The sequence below is a fragment of the Cupressus sempervirens genome, chromosome 11 (genome assembly GCF_028749045.1).
Source record: "Cupressus sempervirens isolate cs-2001-9-10 chromosome 11, ASM2874904v1, whole genome shotgun sequence".
Taxonomy (NCBI): Eukaryota; Viridiplantae; Streptophyta; class Pinopsida; order Cupressales; family Cupressaceae; genus Cupressus; species Cupressus sempervirens.
Window position 1 is genome coordinate 450,604,651 of NC_143128.1, and position 22,943 is coordinate 450,627,593.

At 37.7% G+C, this 22,943-nt stretch overlaps 1 protein-coding gene across 1 annotated transcript in view; it reads left to right on the top strand.

Annotated features, from left to right (window-relative positions):
• LOC149530351 (uncharacterized) overlaps window positions 1-22,943 on the top strand; it is a 61,007-nt gene that overhangs the window by 14,094 nt on the left and 23,970 nt on the right. Inside the window, exon 2 of the mRNA XM_089810795.1 lies at window positions 783-855. Within this exon, the coding sequence (XP_089666921.1) occupies window positions 783-855 (73 nt within the window). The remainder of the gene's footprint in view (window positions 1-782; window positions 856-22,943) is intronic.

Here is a 22,943-nt window from a genome sequence, read left to right on the forward strand (position 1 = left end):
CTTCTCAATCTCATGGACTATAACTGTTCCAACAATTGTATCATGTGACATTCTCTCTATAACATCATAGAGGCCACTCAACTCCTTTTAAAATTTGGGCTGAATTGGTATGTTGGATTAAGAAAGTGGGCAGCTACATGTATAGGCCTATGAAGTAAATTGTGCCATTGCTTGTCAATGACATCCCATATGGGACCATATTTTTCATGATTCCCTGCATAAAAAACTTGAATGGCCTCTTTTGCATTATCCATGCCCTCATAAATGTAACCTATTGTGGGCTTCTCTCCATCATAAATTCGTAGGATAACAATAAGAGGCTCTATGATTTGCAATCATTGTGAGAAACAAAATATTAAACTTTAAGTTTTCCGTTTAAAAATGAACAATGTGAATATCAATGAACATAAACAAAGTGTTTTTTTTTTTGTTTAAAAATGAACAATATGACTATCAATGAATATAAACAAGTGTTTAAAACTTCAACAAAAATAGTGAAATGAAATGAAAATGAGCACAAAAAGGAAAAGTACCTCCTGTTACATTCCAATTTTTGACCTAGCTTGAAATATATCCGTTGAGGTTCGCATGAAGTCAGTTGGTAGTTTAATTTGATATAATCTAGAGAAATGGTAAGATAGTTGGTCGTTATGATTTCAAGTGAAGATGATATGTTAGTTGATCGTTAATTACGAATTCATGGAACTAAGATGAAAGGTTAACTATTATGATTATTTATGATTAACTAATTTATAATTTAATTACGGAGAAATTTCTTGCAGGAAGCATGTCAAAGGGGGTGGAAGCATTGTCAGAAAAGAATTAGGCAGGGCATCACCATCTCTAGGCAGAGAGGTAGGGACTTAGCGATTTGAAACATGATACATTTGTGGAACTGCATGAGTTATTTAAATAAATAATTTAATTAAAATATTTGAGTTAAAATACAAAACGTATCTTAAAGGATTTTAATTTCTCTTTCATTATATTGTTTTTTATAATTATTTATAAACATACATTTAAATATAAAAATGATTCGACACCATTATAATTTAATAATTTAATAAAATGATGTTTATATGTACCTATAAGATTATAATTTAATAACGTTTGAATTATAACCCTATTCTTTTCAATTTAATAATATTAATTATTTGAAAAACTTTTCATTCTCTTTTCCTTTTCAATTTTTCCCTCCTTTCTCTTTTTCATTCTAATCGATTTGATTAAAGAATCCGAGTATGATCTTGTAATTGTTGGAAGCTGTAAGGACTAGCTCGCGTCAATAATATGAGAATTTTAAACATAACTCGACATCCTTATTTCCTAGCTTTTGGCGTTCAATTTTGCTCACGGCTTCCAAGCCATTTAATATTCAAGCCCTTTCAGTTAGAGTGAAAAGTAATTTGAAGAAGCAACAACAAGTAATACTGTGCATATGACTGAGTGTCTTGTCGCAGGCTGGAGGATACCTTCATACTTGAGTTACTTATTTACAGAGCAGAGTCACATAAAGACCTTTTAATGCATTTCATTGAAACGACTTTCAATCTTTCATGTTTTGTATATGCAATCATCCCAGTAGCAGTCGTATAAGATTTCTTACCATTCTTGGCAATTATCTAGTTCCTTTTGAGACATCGATTTGAGATAGAGTCAAGTGATTTTTATATTCAGTCTGCCTTTTCATTATAGATATGAAAGAATCGTCTATATCATTTTTCAAATCATTATCATTTGCTGGAGATCAGTCAATTTCCATAATAAAGAATAAACATAAGTTTGTTATTGTTATAATATGCAACTTTTTGAATTTCATCTTAATAATCTATCCTCTTTGAGAACATTTGTCATGCAATTAAATATAAGTCTGATAACTCAGAAGAGTTAATTAATTAGAGCACCAAGGAATTCACCAGGCTAAAAGCCAGAACAGGGTGAAGAGGGTGCGGAGTATATATCAAAGCTAATTTGATGGCACCAAGGAATCACCGGCTTGATGGCCTGATTAGGGTGATGAGATGTAGATGAACTTGTAAAAAGAAAATACAAGAAAGATATCAGCAAACTATATATATATAATTAATGCTTTAGCTCATGCACGCTCTTGAAAAATGTTGTCAATTTTGAGATCTTTTAAGAATATAATCACAGAATGTGAAATAATGATTGTATGTAATCTTCTTGAATAATTGTTAGAACCGTCTGATCTGAGAATTCGGATACCTGGGACTCACCCGGTTGTGTAGCCGAGAAGATGGGTGATGAGGTGTGAGGAAGGAATCATCATTAATATGAACCAGTATCAGTTATGACATTTCAATATTTATCATTTAATATGAATTAATTAATAGCTCATGCATATTTCTGTTATGGTGATCTCTTGCAGCCGAGTCGTATGGTGTGTTATATATCTTGATGCCTAGTGAATGGCAAGATGTTCCCTGTCAATTCCGAGTAGGGAGGGCCTTTCTCGTTAGAGATCGTGTGGGGATATGTTGTGGTCCGAGGTTGGGTGGTTAAGCCCTTGACAATGTTTCACCTCTCTCAAGATGTCGGACATGCGTCAGACAGAGATAAGCTATGCATTCATTTGTTTATCGGAAATAGGTAATATCACTTTTATTTATGAGGAGTTAATTAATCGGAAGGAAAGAAATCTGAAGCCCTAATTGATTAAGTGACAGTTGGAACCCTACTTGATACAACGGTATCGGAAGCCCTAATTGATTCCGTGGTATTGGAAGCCCTAATCAAGACCATGGTATTGGAAGCCCTAATTGAGTCTGTGGTATCAGAAGCCCTATTTGAATCCGTGGTAGTGGAAGCCCTAATTGAATCCGTGGTAGTGGAAACCCTAAGTGATATAGCGGTATCAGAAGTCCTAATTGAACCGAAGGTAAATGATGCCCTAATTGATACAGTGGTATGTGATGCCCTAATTTAAAATATAGTGGTATTTAATTGTAATTATCTTTTGTTTTTTAAGATAGCGGTTTGTAAGATAGTTATCATATGAAATTGTTATAGTGTATTTGAGGACTAACCCGAGTGGTTGCAGAAGCATCCCTAGTTTGATTTCGATCTCAGTTTTCCGAAGTATGTGGTTATCAATTTCTGTAATAATTTCATTTGATGGTATTCCAAGTTTTTAAGTTAAGAAATTTTGTCTAACTGATTTTTAACGGTAGATCTTATTCACACGAACATGAATGATATAACTGTCTTCCTATGGAACAAAGTAATAACTGTATTCTTTGAGTATGTTAGATGTTAATTTAGACCCGAGAAACGGGATGTTACACCTCCACAATCTCCTTGGTAGGTTTCCAAAAGCCACTCATCAAAAACTCGATCAACCACCTCAATTGTTGCATTGAGCTTTGCATACGATGAATTTGTCCACAGACATACTTTCAAACCAGCCTTTGCCTTAAGAAAAAAATTCAACATGAGAAAAATTGTTGCAAATCTAGTGACAACAAGACGAGACAACTCTTTTTTCTTTGTGTGTTGCCTCATAAGGTTGAGGATCCAAGCATGATTATATATGAACTTGCAAATATTCCTTGCTTTCTCTACACATTTTTTTATCCAAGTAATTTTACCTAGATCCTCCAACATGAGGTCAATGCAATGGGCGGCACAAGGGGTCTAAAACAAGTGGCGGTGCCTCTCCATAAGAAGATTACCAACAACAACATAATTTGTTACATTATCTATTTCAGTTTGGACCACATTTTCTTCACCTACCTCCTTCAAAACTTCATCCATTACCTCACAAAGATACTCAACATTTTTGGTCTTCCCCGAAGCATCAATTGATTTCAAAAACATTGTGCAACTTGAGAAAAAATAAAGAAATTTAGTACAATCACAATGATCAATCAATTTATTACTAACTTACTAAATTCTAAGTACAATATTGAATTACTTGACGAGGAGACAAGAACATTCGGCAGTGTTCTATTTCTTCTATCAGTCCAATCATCGCTAATGATGGTGCAACCCTTTGCGACCCATACTTTACATTGCTCCTCAATTTCAACTTTTACATCAACAACGCGATTGGCCAAAATAGGACCTTTTAGCTCCTAATCGTTAGGGGCTTTGAACCCTAGACCACAAATAGTAACAACATCTATGTCAATTTGCCAATAAGGAGACCTAAAACAAATTAAATAAACAATATAAGTATACTTATTATGCAAGCAAGAGAACATACAAATTAAAAATTAAAATTATAAGTACCTTGCATGCTCCCAAGCGATGGTTGTGCACTTGGACTTGTGCTTGGAACAAAGATGGAATCAAGTGAGGATATTTGCTTACGCACCTGAGGCCCAGTGGTCACAGTCTGAGATGTAGTAGTAGTAGAAGCTGGAACTTGAAGAGCCCTCCACACTTTTGGTTCTAGCTAATTGTGCCATCTCTTCTTGTTGCTTTTTCTAAAATTATTTCTTCTTTGTAGCTTCCTCTAAGAGAGCTTGCATATCATGAATAACATCTTGAGTTATGTCCTTGCATTTTTTGATATCACGCCTTGGTACATGTGCAAGCTGATATTTCAATCTATTAATGCCTCCCCCATTATATGTTGTCATACAATGCCAACATGTCACAACTCCTTTATGCCTAGGAATGACATGTTTCCAAGCCCTATCCCTTGCTACTGCACTAGGGTTAGCATCAGGGTTAGTTTTAGGCCGAGTTCCACTATCCTCAAGTTGAGACATGATGTTGCTGTTGCTGCCATATACCATAAAAAAATGCATTTAGAATATAGAAAATCCAATTTACAAACACTAGGGCTGCTTACTTTTCAAGTTTTTCATCACCATAAAATGGAACAAATCTAAAGAGTCCAAACACATGCAAATAAAAAAAGATATATGAATGTAAAAAAAATTGCAAAATAACAAGAAAAAAATGTATCTTACCTCTTCAAATTTGCTTCAGAAATGGAAATGTGACTCAAGTTTGAAGAAGCCTCCTCCAAACGCTTCTTTTTAACTCCTCTCAATGCTTATATGCAAGTTACAAAGTGACACAAACAATCAACAACCTATAGATGAGAGCCAACCGATTCGCTAATCTATCTCCCAAAACTGCAATATTATTCCCTCAACTTTTCTTTCTCTATTCTCTGTCTTTGCAAGTGATAGAATGACCTTTTTAGGTCTTACTTATGCTTTACATACAAAGGAAAAACATTAAAAAACTTTTTTTGGTCCTTTTTGGACCTTGACTATCGGTCGAGTCAGGTTGACGAGATTTGGCGAGTCAGCCGAGTTAGCTAACTTGGCGAGTTAGCCATGTTTACTGTATGGGGTAAATAGATTAATGCACACAGAAATGAAACAAGCATATGTAACAACAGTACTCCTTTTATTATTCGCATATGCCAAAGACATTACATTATGCTTCTGATCATGATTACAATGATCTCGAAGGGTGTATATATACTTTCTAAAGAACCTTCCCGAAGGGACCCGTCAGGTACATTACAATTATCGATGACATCAACCCCTCGGCTACACAATATCTACTGATGACATCATCCCCCCCAAAAGAAAAAAGTCGTCTCCAGACGACAATTACAAAATATCCGAGACAGATTAACAAAACATAGTACATTAACTGACTAACTACAACAAGATATATATGTTTCCGTCACACCACTCTCACATTCGTTCTGTGCCTGCACCAAACTAGTCTCCAAACCACGTTTCATCTGTAGCCTCTGTTAACACAATACTATCTCCTTAATCAAGCTGACCTTGATAGCCACCTGTGCTGCTTTCTCTGCTTCCAACTCCTGGGTACACTGAGCCAAGTGTCGTTGTACTGCCTTCAACTGGATGATCAGCTCCTCCTGAGCTCTCTATGCATCCACCAAGATAGCTTCACGTCCAACACCTACTCCAAGTGCCTCAAAGCGTATCACCCCTCTCGAAAGGCTTGCTCCATTGATCTTTCCACCTCTAGCACACTATGCCTGCAGTAGCTCTAGGTCTCATCAACTAGTCACACTTCCCATGGTTGATAATCGCACTGATTGGGGGTCTAGTGGGCATTGCCCTTGCGGGGTCTTGGGGCAGCGCCCTAGGCTTGCTCGCGATAGAGGGCGAGGTTGAGGGGCAGTGCCCCCACCGCCAAGACCAAATTAGCACTCTCAAAGCCACACAAAACTCTATGGAACATACCATTTTTGACATTGTCTTCCAATTCCACGCTTTCTAGCAGCTGCTTGCGTTTTCTACCTGTTTATGTCTTTCCCTTCCCTTCGGCATCAAATATTATTCATTCTGAACATTTTTGATTTGTCGTTTTTTTTTTTTTGCTCCTTTTTGTATTTCTTTCTATTGTACGGCTACATCCTCTGCATCATTCACCTGTGTTGTGGGGCATACGGCCTCCCTGGTGTGATAACTTGCTTTTGGACGCATTTGCCCTTCAAGGTCGTACGGTCTGTATTTTTGCCCCTTTCTTCCCTTTCATTGTACCTATTTGTTTTTCCGCTGATTCCACTGTACAATCCTACACCTTTAAGTGTTTTTCCTTCCCCTTTTGCTAGCTGTACAGTGGTCGCAACATGTTTGCAGGGCTTACGTATGGTTTCCTTCTTCAATTGCCATACAAACTTTTTCATTGTACACCTTATGTCTTTTCAATTGCCGTATGGCCTTTTTCACCGTACACATTGCGTTCTTTGATTTGCCTGTGTCTTCTTTATCGTATGTCGTACAGTTCTATCCTGCCACTGTAGACGCTGTACGGTCCTTTCAAGATGTGTGGATTGCATTGTCACCGTACGCTGTACAGTCTTGTTCTCCCTACCATCGTATGCCATACGGTCCACACATGTTTAAATTACATTTTTTTTCTTGGCCGAATGGTGGTTATCAGTGTGCTGATGTTGTCGTGCAATGACTTTAAAACTTTTTTTTTTGTTTTTTTTATTGCTCCTTGCTATTCATCGACGGAACAGGTCACGCATGATATATTTTCAACTTGGAATTGTTCATCGTTTCCGAAATTTCCTGCCCGTCCAATGTTCATAGCTTTATTGCTCTGCTATCGCCCACTTTCCGTATTTGGTACGGTTTGACCCATTTGACTCTGAACTTGACCGGTTTGATTTTGTTCCGTTCATCATACTTCAACACCAGCTGTCCTAGTTGGAACTTGTTCAGTTTCAGGTGTTTATCATGCCATGCTTTGTTCTGTGTCACCTTCATGGCCTATTGTGCTTGCAGTCGTGGCTCATCAAGTTTATTTAAGTTACACGATCTCTCCCTCAGGTTTTCCATATCGCCCTGTTTGTTCTCAACACTCGGTACCATGAATTCCATCGGTTGCCACTCCTTGCCGTCAATAATTGTATTCTTGATTTTAGAACCTTCACTCCGTACTGCTGAAGTTTTTATTAAGCCCTTCCTCTTTGTTTCCTGTGCAAACCGTACGATGTGTTTTCTTTGCTGCTAGCACCTTCTAGTACATTCATGGTGCATTGTAACCTTTTCTTTTCGCGCGGTCCATTTATTGTGTTCCGTACGGTGGGATCTTTCCTTTTTCTGGGTTCATACTGTATGTTCTTCCCTTAAGCTTTAGCCGTAACCGCCTTTTCTTCTTCCACTTCTCTGTATTCCTCCGGACATTCATTTTCCTCTTCTTTCTCACCTTCATCGACCCTTAACATATTACAGCTCGGAAAGAGCTCGTAATCCTCCATCTGCCAGTGGAGAAGGCCGTTCACCGAATCCAAATCATCGTCCGTCAATCCACCTTCCAACAGTAGGACTCTTTCCTCATTGAGTTCCAATCGCTGCTTTCCTTCATCCTCTTCTTTGGAATCAGATGAGAGAGCTTCCTCGCCCACCATTTGCGTGTGTAAATCAATGATGAATTTTTGTCCTTTACTTTCCAGTGATAGTGTATTCTTCTTCCAATCATGCTTAACCTTTGCTTGTACAAGCCATCCCCGGCCCAAAATGGTGTCATATCCTCTCTTCTTTAGCGGGATGACTACGAAATCAAGTAGGAATGACTGAGTTCCAATAGTCACTCGTTGTGCCATCATGATTCCCAACGGTTTGATCCCGTGTTGGTCTGCCGTGAGCAACTGGAATGTAGGTGGCCACAATGTCGGTTTTTCCAACTTCTTCCAGGTATCTTCTGGTAGGACGTTTACCCCTGAACCTCCGTCCACAATTGTGTCTGTCAGAACAGTTCCCCGAATTCCCATTTCGACGACCATCGGATGCCGTTCGGATGTGAGGGCTAACAGCATTGGATCTGCAGTACTTGCTCTGCTTTCCTTTTCCCTTCCGTCCGCTACACTTGCTCCACTTTCCTCCTCCCTTCTGTGTTCTCCCAGTAATTTAGCAGTCGGGGCTATGTTTGCGAGTGCCGATCGAAGTTGAGGCATTGTGAGCAGCAGATCGTTTATTTTGATTGGTACTTCAATTTGTAATATCTGCCGTATGATGTTTTGTTCTGCGCAGTTCCTTGCTAAGGTACCAGTAGTGTCCTTCAAGTGTACTTTCTCCGCCTGCGTCGCCTTCTCAATTTCCACCCGTGTTTCCTCTAATCTCTTCTTTTCCTCCGTCGGGTCGAGGTATAGTTTTGCTTGCTTCCGTGTGATTGCCAGAATCTCCTCTTCGTCTGTCTCGATGCTGATCAAATTCACTCTTGATTTCGAGCACTTGGCATCTTCATGATCTCTAGGACCGCACCATCTACATAACAACTTTGGTGCGTTTGTCGTTGTACAGTCTCAGGCAAAGTGGCCCCACAAATTGCATGCTCAATATTGTACCATCAGGCAGCAGTTCGCATCATATTGAATTCGGCTGCGGCTCCGATTATTATTTTTGGCATTGTTGTTGTTTTGCCCTCGTTTATTATTTTTGTACCCTCCCGACGTGGCAGCCTCATTACTGGTGTTTCCGCTCCCTCTTGACGCGAAAGCCTCCTGGGTCAGGAGCACTTGTTGAGGTCCTCTTGTTTTCATATTGAAGGGGCATTCTTTTGTGGAATGTTCCATGATCTGGTACATCTTGCAGAACTGGTTCTTTGGATAGGATCCTTTCATGTGACCTTCTGTCTTACATTTTGTGCACAATAGCTCATTTCCCTTCGTCTCTTTCTGCATGTTCTTAAATTCCTTCATCATTTGGACCATATCCTTCTAGAGAGCTCGGACCTTCTTCCTGCCCTTTTCGTCATTGCTGCTCTCTTCTTCCGAAGACGCATCGTCATCTGAATCAGATGAGCTACTCTTTTTTTTGTTTTTTGCTCACTTTCTAAGTTCATCACCCGATTGTATGCTTTAGTGTATGACGATGGCGGCATGATCTTCATTTTCTTTTGTAACTTCAGGCGTAGTCCTTCAATGAACCATCTCTTTTGCAGCCCATCTGCTGACTTACTTTCCATCTTGTTTATTAATTCTTTTAATTTTTTGGCATATACTCGAACTGTTTTATTTTTTCCTTGCTTTGTGTTGTATATCTCTGCTACGATCTCATTGTCGTCGTGCAACAATTGAAATTCAGTGATAAATTCCTTTTTAACTTCCACCCAATTGGTTAATTTTTGGGGATCCATATTGGTAAACCAATCAACTGCTACACCCCTTAGGGTTGCTGGAAATTGTCGCATCCATTCATTTGTGTCAGTTATGCCATTCGCCGTCCAAATTGTTTCACATGTCTTACAATGTCTAATTGGATCGGCTGTTCCATCACCATCAAACTATGGCAACTTCTCTTTTGGTTCTGCCATTATTACTTGATTTTGTGTACGCGCGTTGTTCAGTATTGCTCCACCGGTGCTGTTTTGCACTCCAACACCGACGTTTTGCACTTCGGCACCAACGCTTTGCACTCCGAAACTGACACTTTGTATTCTGACACCAACGCTCTGCACTTCGACACCGACATCGTTTCAGGCAGTTGTCTTATTCCCAATAGCTGCGTTGTTTGGTGAAGAAGGGTCTTTGTTAAGCAAAATTGTCCGTTCCAGAAGTGTATCGTGGACGAAGAGTTCACTCCACGCTCGTGCTCCCTGGGCACTCCGAGCCGTGCGAGTTAATTCCCTTCCGTTTGAATTCTCTTCCCTCGGTGAATATAGGTTAAAAAATTCCTCCCTTGCTTCTTCCACCAATTCCACCTGCTGTCGAGTCTCCTCCAACAATTCCTCGGTACTTCGATGTCCATTGACAATCTGCTGAAACCTCCATCTGTGCTCGGCCCGTTGTGCCAAAATTAAATTCCCTTGTGTTGTGCGTATTTCATCTTTTTGCTTCAGCTTATTCTTATTTTTATTTAGTTGATTCGGCATTAGTCTTCATTTCTCTGCCTTCGTTCTAGGTCCATGGGCAATGGCGCCAAAATGTTTACTGTATGGGGTAAATAGATTAATGCACACAGACAATGAAACAAGAATATGTAACAGTAGTACTCCTTTTATTATTCGCATATACCGAAGACATTACATTATGCTTCTGATCATGATTACAATGATCTCGGAGGGTGTATATATAATTTTCGAAGAACCTTCCCGAACCTTCTCGAAGGAACCCGTCGGCTGCATAACAATAACCTTCCCGAAGGGACCTGTCGGCTACATAACAATAACCTTCCCGAAGGGACCTGTCGGCTACATAATAATTATCGACGACATCAACCCGTCGGCTACACAATATCTACCGACGACAAGCCAAGACTCGGCCAAGATTCGTCCGAGTCCGAGTCAAGAGGCCATTTGCTTCATTTTGCCTAGGCCGCCTCAAGACTCGTCGAATCTGGCAAGGACTTGTCGAGTCTTGTAAGGCTGGTAATAAGTATTATTAAGGTATAATGATGGTCAATGTTTATACATAACAATAAAGAAGAAACTTGATTTAAGTACTGAAGTGATTACTTTTCTCTACTCATGACAAGTCAGCAAGGACTAACAAAAGGTTGCCATTGAAGATGAAAAGATCATAATTTAAGTATGAGGAGGCATGACTCATGCCTCTTAACATGACTTGTCATTCGTATTTGCAAGATATTAAAGGGACTTGCCATCATTTGTTCTAGGTGGTGATACATCTCAAGGGAGTCAAAGGCATCAATCAGAGGAAGACCAACAAACAACAAACAAGGATTAAATAAGTCGTTCTAGTGTCCATTCCAAGGATCATCAAATAGAAGAATACAATCGTTCAGCAGTTCAAATTCTTAGTACTAGAGAGAGATAACATGTGATGTCCACCATTTAACAAGTTTCGGTAGTATGGGTAAGTTAGCTCATCATTGCAACCCTTGTGAGATAACACTTAGATTTGGGGGTCTCTATTTGGTCAACTTACTATTTATAGTAAGCCAAGAGAGTTGGTTTCTATTTTTAGCAGTGCATAGCGGTACACCTTGAGTCAAGCTAGTTTTGTATTTCATAGAGCTTTGACAATAGGAGCATTATGGAAGTTATTTATTAAGTTTTACTTAATTAAATAACCTAATATGTTTTAAATGAATGGTGTGAACATGAAGCTTCTTAAGTGAAAAGTGTAAGCTTGAAGCCTTAGCTGTTGGGTGTCTTGATGAATCTTTTGAATTAAATGTTATAAATTGAACTCCTTGCAAAAGTATGATCCATCTCAATACATTTATGTTTTTGATGAGATTGCAAGTTATGAGCATTCAAGGGTTTACTGCTGGAGAACATTTTCTCTTGGCAAGAAGAGCACTTTGAATTGGTGAATTTTGCCAATGAATTTTGCAATGTCTGGTCCTTACACTGTTGAAGCGATTTGGTATTTGTATTTGAAGTTTTGAGCAAAGAATCATTACTATCTGCTGCTGTTGAATCGATAGTACCTGCTGAAGAACATTCTAGCACTAGGAGACTGAGATGGTTAACATTCTGATAATTCTGAGGTAGAAATGGTGTTTGCTGGGCATTCTAAGTAGCTGGCATCAAATTTTAAGAGGCTGCGATTATTCCTAGAGGAGCAGCATTCGAGTATATATGGCTGTGGTCAGTTTAAAAGTGAATTGATAGTGCATCTTGACCTGTGTTTCATCATCTCAGGTTTTCCTTTTACTGCTGAGAGAACCATGCTAATATTGGAACCTAGCTATGATCAATACATTTGAATATTAGAGTCCATTGTGCATCCTGGCTTATTTCTTTATTGCAATTCCAATTCAAAAAGTTGTGCATTTCATATAGCTGCAATTCATTGTATATATTTGCATAATTATAAATAAGAGTGTGAATTGCAATTTATTTCTATGCATTGTTCCTATATTCTTTTCAAATTCTGAAAAAACCAAAAAATGCTTATAATCCAAAAAAACAAAAAAAATTCACAACCCTTCAAAAAACCAAGAAAATAGTATTACTTTACAAAATAGTTAGGTAGAACCAGCAGGGCTCATTACAGTGGTATCATAGCTTGCATGATAAGTGTTTGACAAAATGCCAACCACTAGAATTGAAGTTAGAACCGGTTGGGGTTATTACAGTTGTATTAGAGCAGTTTCTCGCTAGCTTACAAGGAATGGGGTTCATTTATGGCACAAAGATCTATACCAGGAGTTCATTATACTTGTAGGGGTAGAACTTCACCACCAGGTGAAGGCGAACATGAGACACAGTTTGACACTATGGGTGACAGATGTTGGCGGTTCAGGTAATGGCATAGAAAAAGAGGCTAGGGATATGTTTAGGGTATTGTAGATGGACAATGTCAACTGGCCAACACCAGGTTGCTGATGTACTACAGTAGCTCTTTGATACATTACAAGTATCTCCTTCCCTAGAGGTCATAGCAAAGACATGGGTATGAGGGTTGTTTCAGTTAGCTCTCACAGGTGTAGAGCTGAAGATAGAGAGGATCCTACAAGTATATGTGACAAACTTTTCCATCCTACTTTATTGAGACTTGAATCAGATGTGGTTAGTGTTGAGATTGAGACCACTACCCTTTGCTGATGATGGTAGCTCATTTTGCAGAATGAGATGCATTACCATAGGTAGTAAAATAAAGTTTGAATAGATTCGTGACTCAGAAGAGAGAGCCTTCTAGAGGAAGATTTGGACCTGATATGAGACAGAGGCCTAGATAGAATGATTTGAAGCAAGCAACCAACAAGATGACCTTGGCACATTTTGATGGAAGTGGGAAGTTTACAGCTAGAGTTTGGGTTAACAAGCTTGATACATATATTTCATTACATCATATGACTGAGGAGGACGCTATTTGGTTTGTTGTGTTGCACTTGGATGGTATAGCCTATGATTGGTGGTACCATGGGTTGGTCACTTTACATCACGATCATATTACATCCTACCAGAAGCTTGTAGATAGATTAGTGGAGAGATTTGATTAGAAGGATCCAGAAACTTACTTCCCTTGCTCAACTTAGGTAGTCAGGCAACCTAGAGTCTTTCATTAGTGAGTGTTTGAGACTCTCTTTCATGGTTCCTAAGGCGACAAAGAAACACTTAGTTATACTATTTACAAAGGGGTTACAAGAGCTACATAGAGGGTGGCTAAAGGCATTTGATCCGCTTTTCTTGCAAGGGGCCATCAAAAAGGCCAAGAACATGGAGCTTTTCATTCCTAAGAGGCAAGCACCCCCTAAACCTACCACTTCACTTGTAGATGAGGTACGCCCACCATACATTGATGAAAAAAGAAAATCCGCTATTAAACATGAGGTAATTCGTGAAGATTTAAGGAGGAGACAACTTTGCTATTGGTGCAAAGAACCTTATAAAAGAGAGCACTCCTACCCTTTGAGGCCTAAGGGAGGAGCAAATCGTTCTATGTTGGCGTACCATGATGAGGTTGAGGATGAATCTTCACAAAAACTAGTTGGTTCAAATGTTGATGTTGCTCAGAGAATCCTTATGGAGTTTGGTCTTGATGCTAGTTTGCCACCTATATTGTTGTCTATTGTTGTACCACTTCCTCTCGCTATTAGAGTGCTAGAATTGGTAGATGGACATCCTTGCATTTCCACATTAGACACTTGGGCCACACATAATTTCACACATGAAGGTTTTGTTAGCTTATGTGGCCTGCAGGCAAAGGAATTTATTGGGTTCAAGTTAGGGTGACAAATGGCTACAACCTTACATCAACCAAGCGCATATGACATCTTTCTTTATTTCTTGGTGATTATAGACGCACTGAGATTTTTATATGATCAACTTGGGAGGAATGGATGTTGTGTTAGGGATGTAGTGGATACAAGATATTGAGGAGTTTTTCCTTAGCTTGTTCTCAATGGAGATGAAGTTTGAGTATCGAGGTAGGAGGTATCTGTTATAGGCAAGGTCACTAGGAGACGAGGAGACTTGGAGGTCTCTGATACTGGTACTGGTACCGGTATGCCAATTTTTCAAAAATAGGAGACGGGGGTACTTGGAGACGGCAACTTTTTTAAATTAGTTTAAAGAATACAAAATAGTAATACTGTAAAACTAAAAGAGTAAAGTAAATAATAATAGTAATATCACCTTAATATAGAGTCAAATATATCAAAACTCACATAATCGCAATACTATATCTCATAGTCATACTTGTTTTCCGAATATTGCATATGATAACTGCTGCGATTATCATTACATATCAAAATTTTAAATTCAAAAAAGTATAGTTTGATGCTAAATTGCCGATAATTAAATCAAAATGAACAAACTTAGTATAGTAAACAAAAACCAGAAATCTATCTAGGACTAGTATGTTGATGGTACTATCATATACTCCACAAGGTTGTGATCATCCATCTCAAGATCTTAGATATCACGCTCTCCAAAAACTCATTTAAATTGTCATTGGTCTTAATTTTTGCATTAAAAAACATTAAAATTAGGGCTAAAATACATAAAATGTTTTAATATTATATTTTACATTTATTTTTAATTAGGAGACTTTGGGGTGGCTTTAGTTTTTGGACTAGGAGATTGGGAGACTTCAAGAGACTTCGTCATGAAGTCTCCAACCTTTTTTGAGGTCTCAGAGACGCGTCTCCGTCTCCGAGACATGTTCTTTAGGGGGGAGACGAGTCTCCCCGTAACCATGGTTACAGGGTATCACAAAGGGGAGTTTACATACTATGTATCTTTGTGCAGTGAATAGTGGGGATTTATAGAGGCATGCTAAAGTTGAGGTGGACCAGTTTAGACATGATGTTTTCCATGGTTCAAGGTTATCTAGTTTAGATCAGCATACAGGTGTAGATCACTTTGTGAACAATCCCCTGTTTGGTATTGATGTTACTTTGTCATATGATTATCTATTATTTGAGTTTGATGTCGGTCTCCCTCAAGTGATGAGTGAGGATGATGTTTGGCATTCGACCAGTACACCAGGATCTTTTTTTTGAAAGTATTATTGAAATGTACACTAGTATGGGTGCAAACTTACAAGGAGTATTTTGCAATGTGCTTCTTGTGATGAGAATTCTATACCTTTGGGATTTAGATTTGTAAAGAACAAACTTCTACACCAATGTGTATTAGCAAGCCATAATGACTGATCATTGAATTGATTAAACGAAACAATCGTATTGTTACCAATGCTAGAATGGTGAATGAATGGCTGTTCTATGAATGCTTAAACATTTCCAAATTTCTGTTTTAAATGCCAACCCTAGAATGGAAAAAGAGTTGGCCACGCATAATAAGATATAAATTCATATTTCTCTTTAATAAGCCAAGGCTAGATAGGTAGATTATTGGCTGTGATTCCATTACTCATACATCCACTTGATGAATCATCCAGGTAGACCGCTATGGTTGAGATGAAGGTTGTGAACAAAGGATACTCCTGCATGATAAAAGAAGGAATCATCAGTAACTGAAACAAGAAAGTAAATTATTAAATAAACTGTGTCAGCTCATGAGAGTCCTTACTGTAGTCTTGTTGTCAAGTCGAGTGGTGGGTGATTGGGTGTAGAATGCCCTCACAAATCCTTGGCCAATGTAGGTTAGTGGCATGCTTGTTGCTGTGATCACTAGAGGTTGGAGTGCTAGTAGTTAGAAGATGTCCACAACCTCGCCAACTAACTAGCTGACACTCTAACATTAGGATGCTTACTGGCTGGATAGTGGTGCTCCAAGCCTAATTCCCAGGGTAGGGAGGCCCTTTCTTGGTAGAGATTGTGTGGGGATACTTAAGGGTCCATGGTTGGGAGATTAAGCCCAATGGTAATTCTTTTATCCTTTGTTAGCCGAGGCTTGTAGAACTCAAGGTTGCCGTCTTTTGCAATCATCTATAAATTGGGTACTTTATTTCATTTTAATATCTTGCAAATTCTAGTAAAGAATTATAGTTAGATGAAATGGTTATTTCCATTCATATAGATTAAAGCCATTAGATTAGTTAATCATTTACTTGTTATGTCAATAAAAGGAAAATTGATAAATGCATAAGTAGTTATAATGTCCTTTCATGTTACATTGTAAAGAATGTTATTTTAAGATATTTCCAGTTAATCATTTATTATGAAATATTAGCATGTTACAACAACTATGAGGGCACCCTACAACGCTGTGATTGAGGGAGTACTGCTAAGTGTTGTAGTGGTAGTTAAGGGAGAATAGGTATGAGGGCACCCTACTGCACCATGATTGAGAGAGAACCACTAAAGGCATCACATTGTAGTTGCAGTTAAGGGAGAACAACTATGAGCACACCCTATTGCACTGTAATTAAGGGAGAACCACTAGGGGCACCCTATTGCAAGTACCTTCCAACCTGTACATTGAGGGATTAGTGGTGAAACATAATTAACTCCAATCACTAAAGAATGGTGGGGATGTATAGATGGAGAACTGTGATCCTAGGGCACCGTACTGTGCTTTCTTACTCCACATCCTCTTTAATTGGAACTCACATATCATTTAAGTACCACATGATTATGAAGATATATTCTCTTTACTCTAATCCTTGATTAATTTATGAATAATGTTTGTATCATTGAATATATGTATATATGTACACATCCTTTTATATGTTGGTATTGTGTTTATGTGGTGAATGCAGGAATTCAAGTAATGGATCACACAATTAAAAGAAAACATCTATTTGGGTAAACCCTAACCCCAGTATGTTACGATTGTGATTTAGGGCAATTTCTAGGACAAATTAGAAAGAGAAATTACAAAAACTGCTCCAACACACAACTCCCAACAAAATCTCAACTGCAATGATATTCACAATTGCTGTAACCTGCTTGACTTTCATCATATATTAATATAATCAGCTTCATAACTCAGCTTCTATGTGAGTGCAAAAATACACATGCAGTATATTTTTCCGTTGACAATGACCAAAAGCAGTGATCAAAACACCCAGAATTTACTGCTCGAGCCTCTATTATTTTGATAGCATGCTCTGTTCACACTTCACTTCAGACTTATGTCATTGATACTAAGAGTATTGTCTTCACACCATGAACAAAAATCAAAGTTTTTCTATCAAAACCGAGTATTACTCCTTAAAATCTGCACACACTCTTCCATTGCCATGCGAGCAATTTCATAAATGTAGCTATAGATAAAGAAAAATCTGACTCTACCAAGCACATCAAGTCTAGGAGAAACAAAATAAAGTCCTCAGAAGCACACAGCTGAAGGAAATAAGCTGGAAACGACTACACAGTCAATTATCACCATGATTGACTCAATATGTTTTAATCTTAGAAACCAAATACACTTCAATCTCATGTATTGGCCTAAAAATAAAATTACAACTCTTCCCAACCATTTAAAATGACTTTTGCTTTTTTCTTACCCATATGCTTGATGCATCCATGTCCAATGAATCACACATCCAAAGAAAAAATGCGTGGCCTTTTTTTTATACTCATCTCTTTTGAAAACATGATCCATACTCCTTTTTAATTTTAGCTTCTCTGCCCAGTCACATAAAACAAAACAATCAGCTAATGAGTATACCAAGAATCAATTTTTTTGACCTATCTATGATTATCCATGATACACAATGAAAGAGATGAACTAAATTTGTTATTTTCTCAGATTATTAAGCCAGCATATTTATTAATGCGAACGTTGGAGATGCAATATTAGTAGCATACTGTTTTTTTCCTGGGATGCTGCTCCATAGCCTTGTTAGGTTGGATTGGTATCACTGTGATAGCTTGCATTTCCAGGTGCAAGCACCAATTGCCTTGAAGTTTATGCTATGCTTCAATTTCTGGAAAGTCTCCTTTGTACAGCCTCAGTCTGAGCAAAAAGTCTATCCTCACCCAGCTACCGAAATGTGTATTATGTGCTCAGACCTTTACAACTACTGCCTGCCATGCTACTCAAATAATTGAATCACTCAGACAACGCCTCCTTGAAGGGATGCTGTGAGAACTTCAGTTCTATGCTTGAGTATTGACTTTCCCCTACACTCCTGCTGCCATCTTGGATGCACAGAAGATAAGATATTGCCCTTTATGTGCCAGCGATGATACCAAGATCTGGAATGACCTGGTCAATTAGACTCTAACAATGAAAATGGATTGAATGTTACAGAATTGAGTAAAGTAGGGATTTCGTCCTACTTGATCAGAGGTATCTTGTGGTTTTGTCCAAGAGAAGTGCATTCATTGAATGCACTCAGAAATGTTGATCCCTAATTCATGCACATGCATATGCATGTATACTGATCTTTTCAAAGTCGGCCTTAGTTGAAACTGTCACAAAGTTGGCCTAAATAACCGTTAAAATTTAAGCAAGGTTGGCTCAAAGGGAGCTGTCATCCCAATTATTCAATAATTATATTTATTAGTAATTTATTATTTAATGTTTTATTTATCTACTAGTTATTATGCAAATAGTTAGGCTAGCTGACCTGGACTCTAACTGGGGACATCACAGTTCACCTGTCCTAGATGTTGCTTGTCCTTAAGCAACCTCAGATTTTGATCCACACCTTCCCACATTACTTCATGTGTGTTCTCATAGGAGACTATATAATATATATATATATATATATATATATATATATATATATATGTATATATATAGTGTGTGTGTGTGTGTGTGTGTTTCTCCTTTTCCCAAACACCTATAACTTGGTCGCCATGGATCTCTACATGCGGAGCATACCTTTTTTCCTTCGCAGCTCATTTTTAGACATCTCTTTATTTGGCTTAAGCAGCAGTTTTCTCTTTTCAAACAAATTCTTTGATAGCATATGAGATGCTTGCTTGGATCTCAATTTGTCTTTAGTCACCAAGTCTTCAAAAATTAAAGCCCTTTTGATGGCTACTTGCAATGAGCTTGGATCAAATCCCCTTGCCAAACCTTTAAGGGGTTCAACTAAGCCTTCCACAAAGAAAACTATAAGCCTTTTCTCCTACACATTAGAAATCATTACCACAAGCTTCTGTAATTCTGCTACATAATCTTCCACCTTAGCCTCTTGCTTCGGCTGTTCTAACTCAAATGAGTCTTTGGATCCTTCCTATCAAACTTTTAAATCAGATGGTCTTGGGAGTAGCCAATTACATTCTAGACATGAAGATTAGAGGAGAGAGTGACCAAAAAGCTTTGACTGGGGCAGGGTAATTGTGTGAACTTGATTTCTAAGAGATTTAACATGTTAGTTTGTAGGCCTTTTAGTGTTCCTATTTCAGCAGGGACTAAAGTTTGTATGTAAATTAGTGTTCATCAACACCCAATGGTATGGCTCAAGTACCTTATGTAAGTATTGTTGGGAGTGTGATGTATGCAACTTGATTTGTACTACACCAAACATAACCTAAATAGTTGGAATCCTTAGCTATTTAATGGCTAATCCTAGATCATATCATTGGGATGCATAAGAGGGTCTTTGCATATTTGTTGTGTACCCTGAAGTGCTTTGTTGTTATCTTCCAAGTGCTCCTTCTAGGTCCTGCCAAATCTTAGGATGTCATCAAAGAAGACTAACACAAATTTTCTCAACTGCCTCCTAAATACTCGGTCATGCAAGTATGAAATGTAGTAGGGGCATTGGTAATCCCAAATGGCATTACCAAGAAATCCAAATGGTCATGATGACACCAAAATGTTGTCTTCTCAATATCCTTTGCTTTCATCTTGATCGGATAACCTGACCTCAAATCTATCTTAGTGAAGTAGCAAGCTCCATGTAATTCATTTATCAATTTATCTATTCTAGGTATGGGGTGCTTGTTCTTAGTTGTCTTTTTGTTCAAGGCCCTATAACTGATACACATCTTGATGCAAGGTAGGTAGGGAGAAACCTCAAGGAGGGGTGTCCAAACCCACTTGTTATAGTAAACACGCGAAATATAGGAAATGATTGATTTCAACTAATTATATGCAAATCCAATGATATTTGATTACAATATGTGGGACATAAGGTTTACCCGGTTGCAACCTTCTAATTACAACAAAAAATCAACATGCGAGCTTGAATGCTTGAGACTTTAACCTCTAGATCTTGTCTTCTTAGAGTTCCACCTCTAAACATTAACTGCATTACAATATATAGCCACTAGGACACATAGGTCAGATAAGAGATCACAATTTCCCAAAATAAGGAAACGTATTACAATAGATAGGTCCTATCCCAAAGGGGAAATCAATGACCACATGAATATGCATAAGAAGAGCCTCAAACATGGAAGTAGGTCTACACAAGATCCATAAAGCCACATGTAAAGCCACTGAAGGTTGCATGTAAGCACAAATTTCGCATAAGCAAATTCCCACATGCTACACAAGTTGACAACGAAGAACACGCCTCAAGGAAGAATGTAGGAGAACAAGCCAATGACGAAACATCAAGAATTGCGATCAAAGTCGATACTTTGATAGGTCCACATTAAGGAACTATGTTCGCAGACGAAACAAAGCACGTACAACAAGACTATTCTCACAAGCAACAAACTAGAAATAGAAAACAAAGCAAATCTTTTTGGATGATACAAGATTGCCAATGAACCCAAGATGCTCCTGCATCAAACACCTGGGGTAAATAGAAAATTGATGTCCACATTAGGATTCATGTACACTCTTGAGAAAAATCATAATGATCCAACTCAAATTGAGAAATCCATGTATAGTCTTCAACAAGTTTATTCTTCCACTTTAACTAAACATTCCATGTAATCCTTTCCTTTGGTGCTCTTACTAATTTTGCTATCCAAAATCCTCTCAATCACTTTTGTTTGTTTTTTACGATAATCAAGCTTATTGATCGCTTCATCATTAGACTCATAATACTCATGAATATCAAAAATATTAAATATAGGTGAAATATCCATGTCATCAGATAACTCAACCTTACTAGCATTATTACTATCAAACTTCCTCAAGATTTTACAAGGTCCAAACTTTCTCACCTTCAACTTGCTATAAGTTCCAACAAGAAATCTATTCTTTTCAAATCCTTATTTTTTTTCTTTTATTTGCTTTATCCTTGTACGTATGACTACTATACTTCAAGTTATATTTCACTTTATCATTCAAACTCCTCATGAAATTAGTACATCCTTCCACTTCAACACTTCTTCCTTCTTTAGGATTAAAATATCTTAATTAGTGACTCCTCTAGGATGTATGTAGTGACAATCTCAAAAAGTGTCTTCTTTGTACTCCTATTCACAGAATTATTATATGCAAACTCTACTTGCACCAAAACCAAATCTCAATTTCCAGGTTTGTCTCCAACTAAGCATCTCCACAAGTTACCCAAGCTACTTTAGTTTGTCTGTCAGCCTGTGGATAAGATGTAGAACTAGACTTCAACTTAGTATTCAACCTCTTCCAAAGTGTTTTCTAGAAATAACCTATAAACTTAGTATCCCTATCAGAAGCAATAGTCTTAAGAAATCCATTTTACTTTACAATCCCTATAAGAACAAATCTTCTATATGTACTGCATCTAATGTCTTTTTACATGGTATGGAATGAGCCATTTTAGAAAATCTGTCAACCACAATAGAGACAGAATCATTACCCCTCTAAGTTCTAGGCAATCGAAGGACAAAATCCATATTGATGTCTTCCGAAGGTTTACAAGGAATGGGCAATGGTTTGTACAATCTAACATTCTGATTTGTTCCTTTTGCAACTTGACAAATTCTGCAACTTCTCACAAATTTCTGAACATCCTTGTACATTTGTGGCCAAACGTATCTTTTAGAGATCAAACTTATTGTCTTATTAAATTTGAAGTGTCCAGCAAGTTTTCCACTATGCTTCTCCTTTATTATGTTATCCTCTAGGTATGCACAACTGAATCTCTTTGAACAACATATCTTCTTGAATGAAATAATCAACTCACTTACTTTGATTATTTTCAGTAGGTGTCTTACAAGCTTTCCAAGGTTCTGCAAAATCAAGATCAGTCTCATACAAATTCTTCAAATCATTAAAACCAGGTACCTTAACCTTCATCTTTGTTAGCGAGTTTCTTATTTTACTCAATGCATTTGCAACACTGTTTTACAGTCCACTCCTATGTTTCAATACAAAAATGAAATTCTGTGAGTACTCAACCCATTTCTTATGCCTTTAATTCAACTTAATTTGACTACCCAAGAATTACAATGCTTTATGATTAGTATACAACAGGAAGTCCTTAGGTATCAAATAATGTCTCTATTTGTTTAAAGCTTGAACAATAACATAAAACTCTTGGTAATTCTTTCTTGGTAAAACTATTTGTTTAAAGCTTGAACAATAACATAAAACTCAGTTTAGGCCGATCAGCCTTTGTAATTCTTTCTATAAAATTATCTCCAAAGTGCTTACTTCTAGATTGCTTTTGGTGACCCCTTTGATCATTGCTGACCAACAAAATGGCTTCACTCCAGCTAGACAAATCCTCAATTCTGTTATTTCTGCTCATGAGAATATTCATTCCTTATCTTGTTCTAACAATCAAGGTTTTGTAATGAAAGTGGACG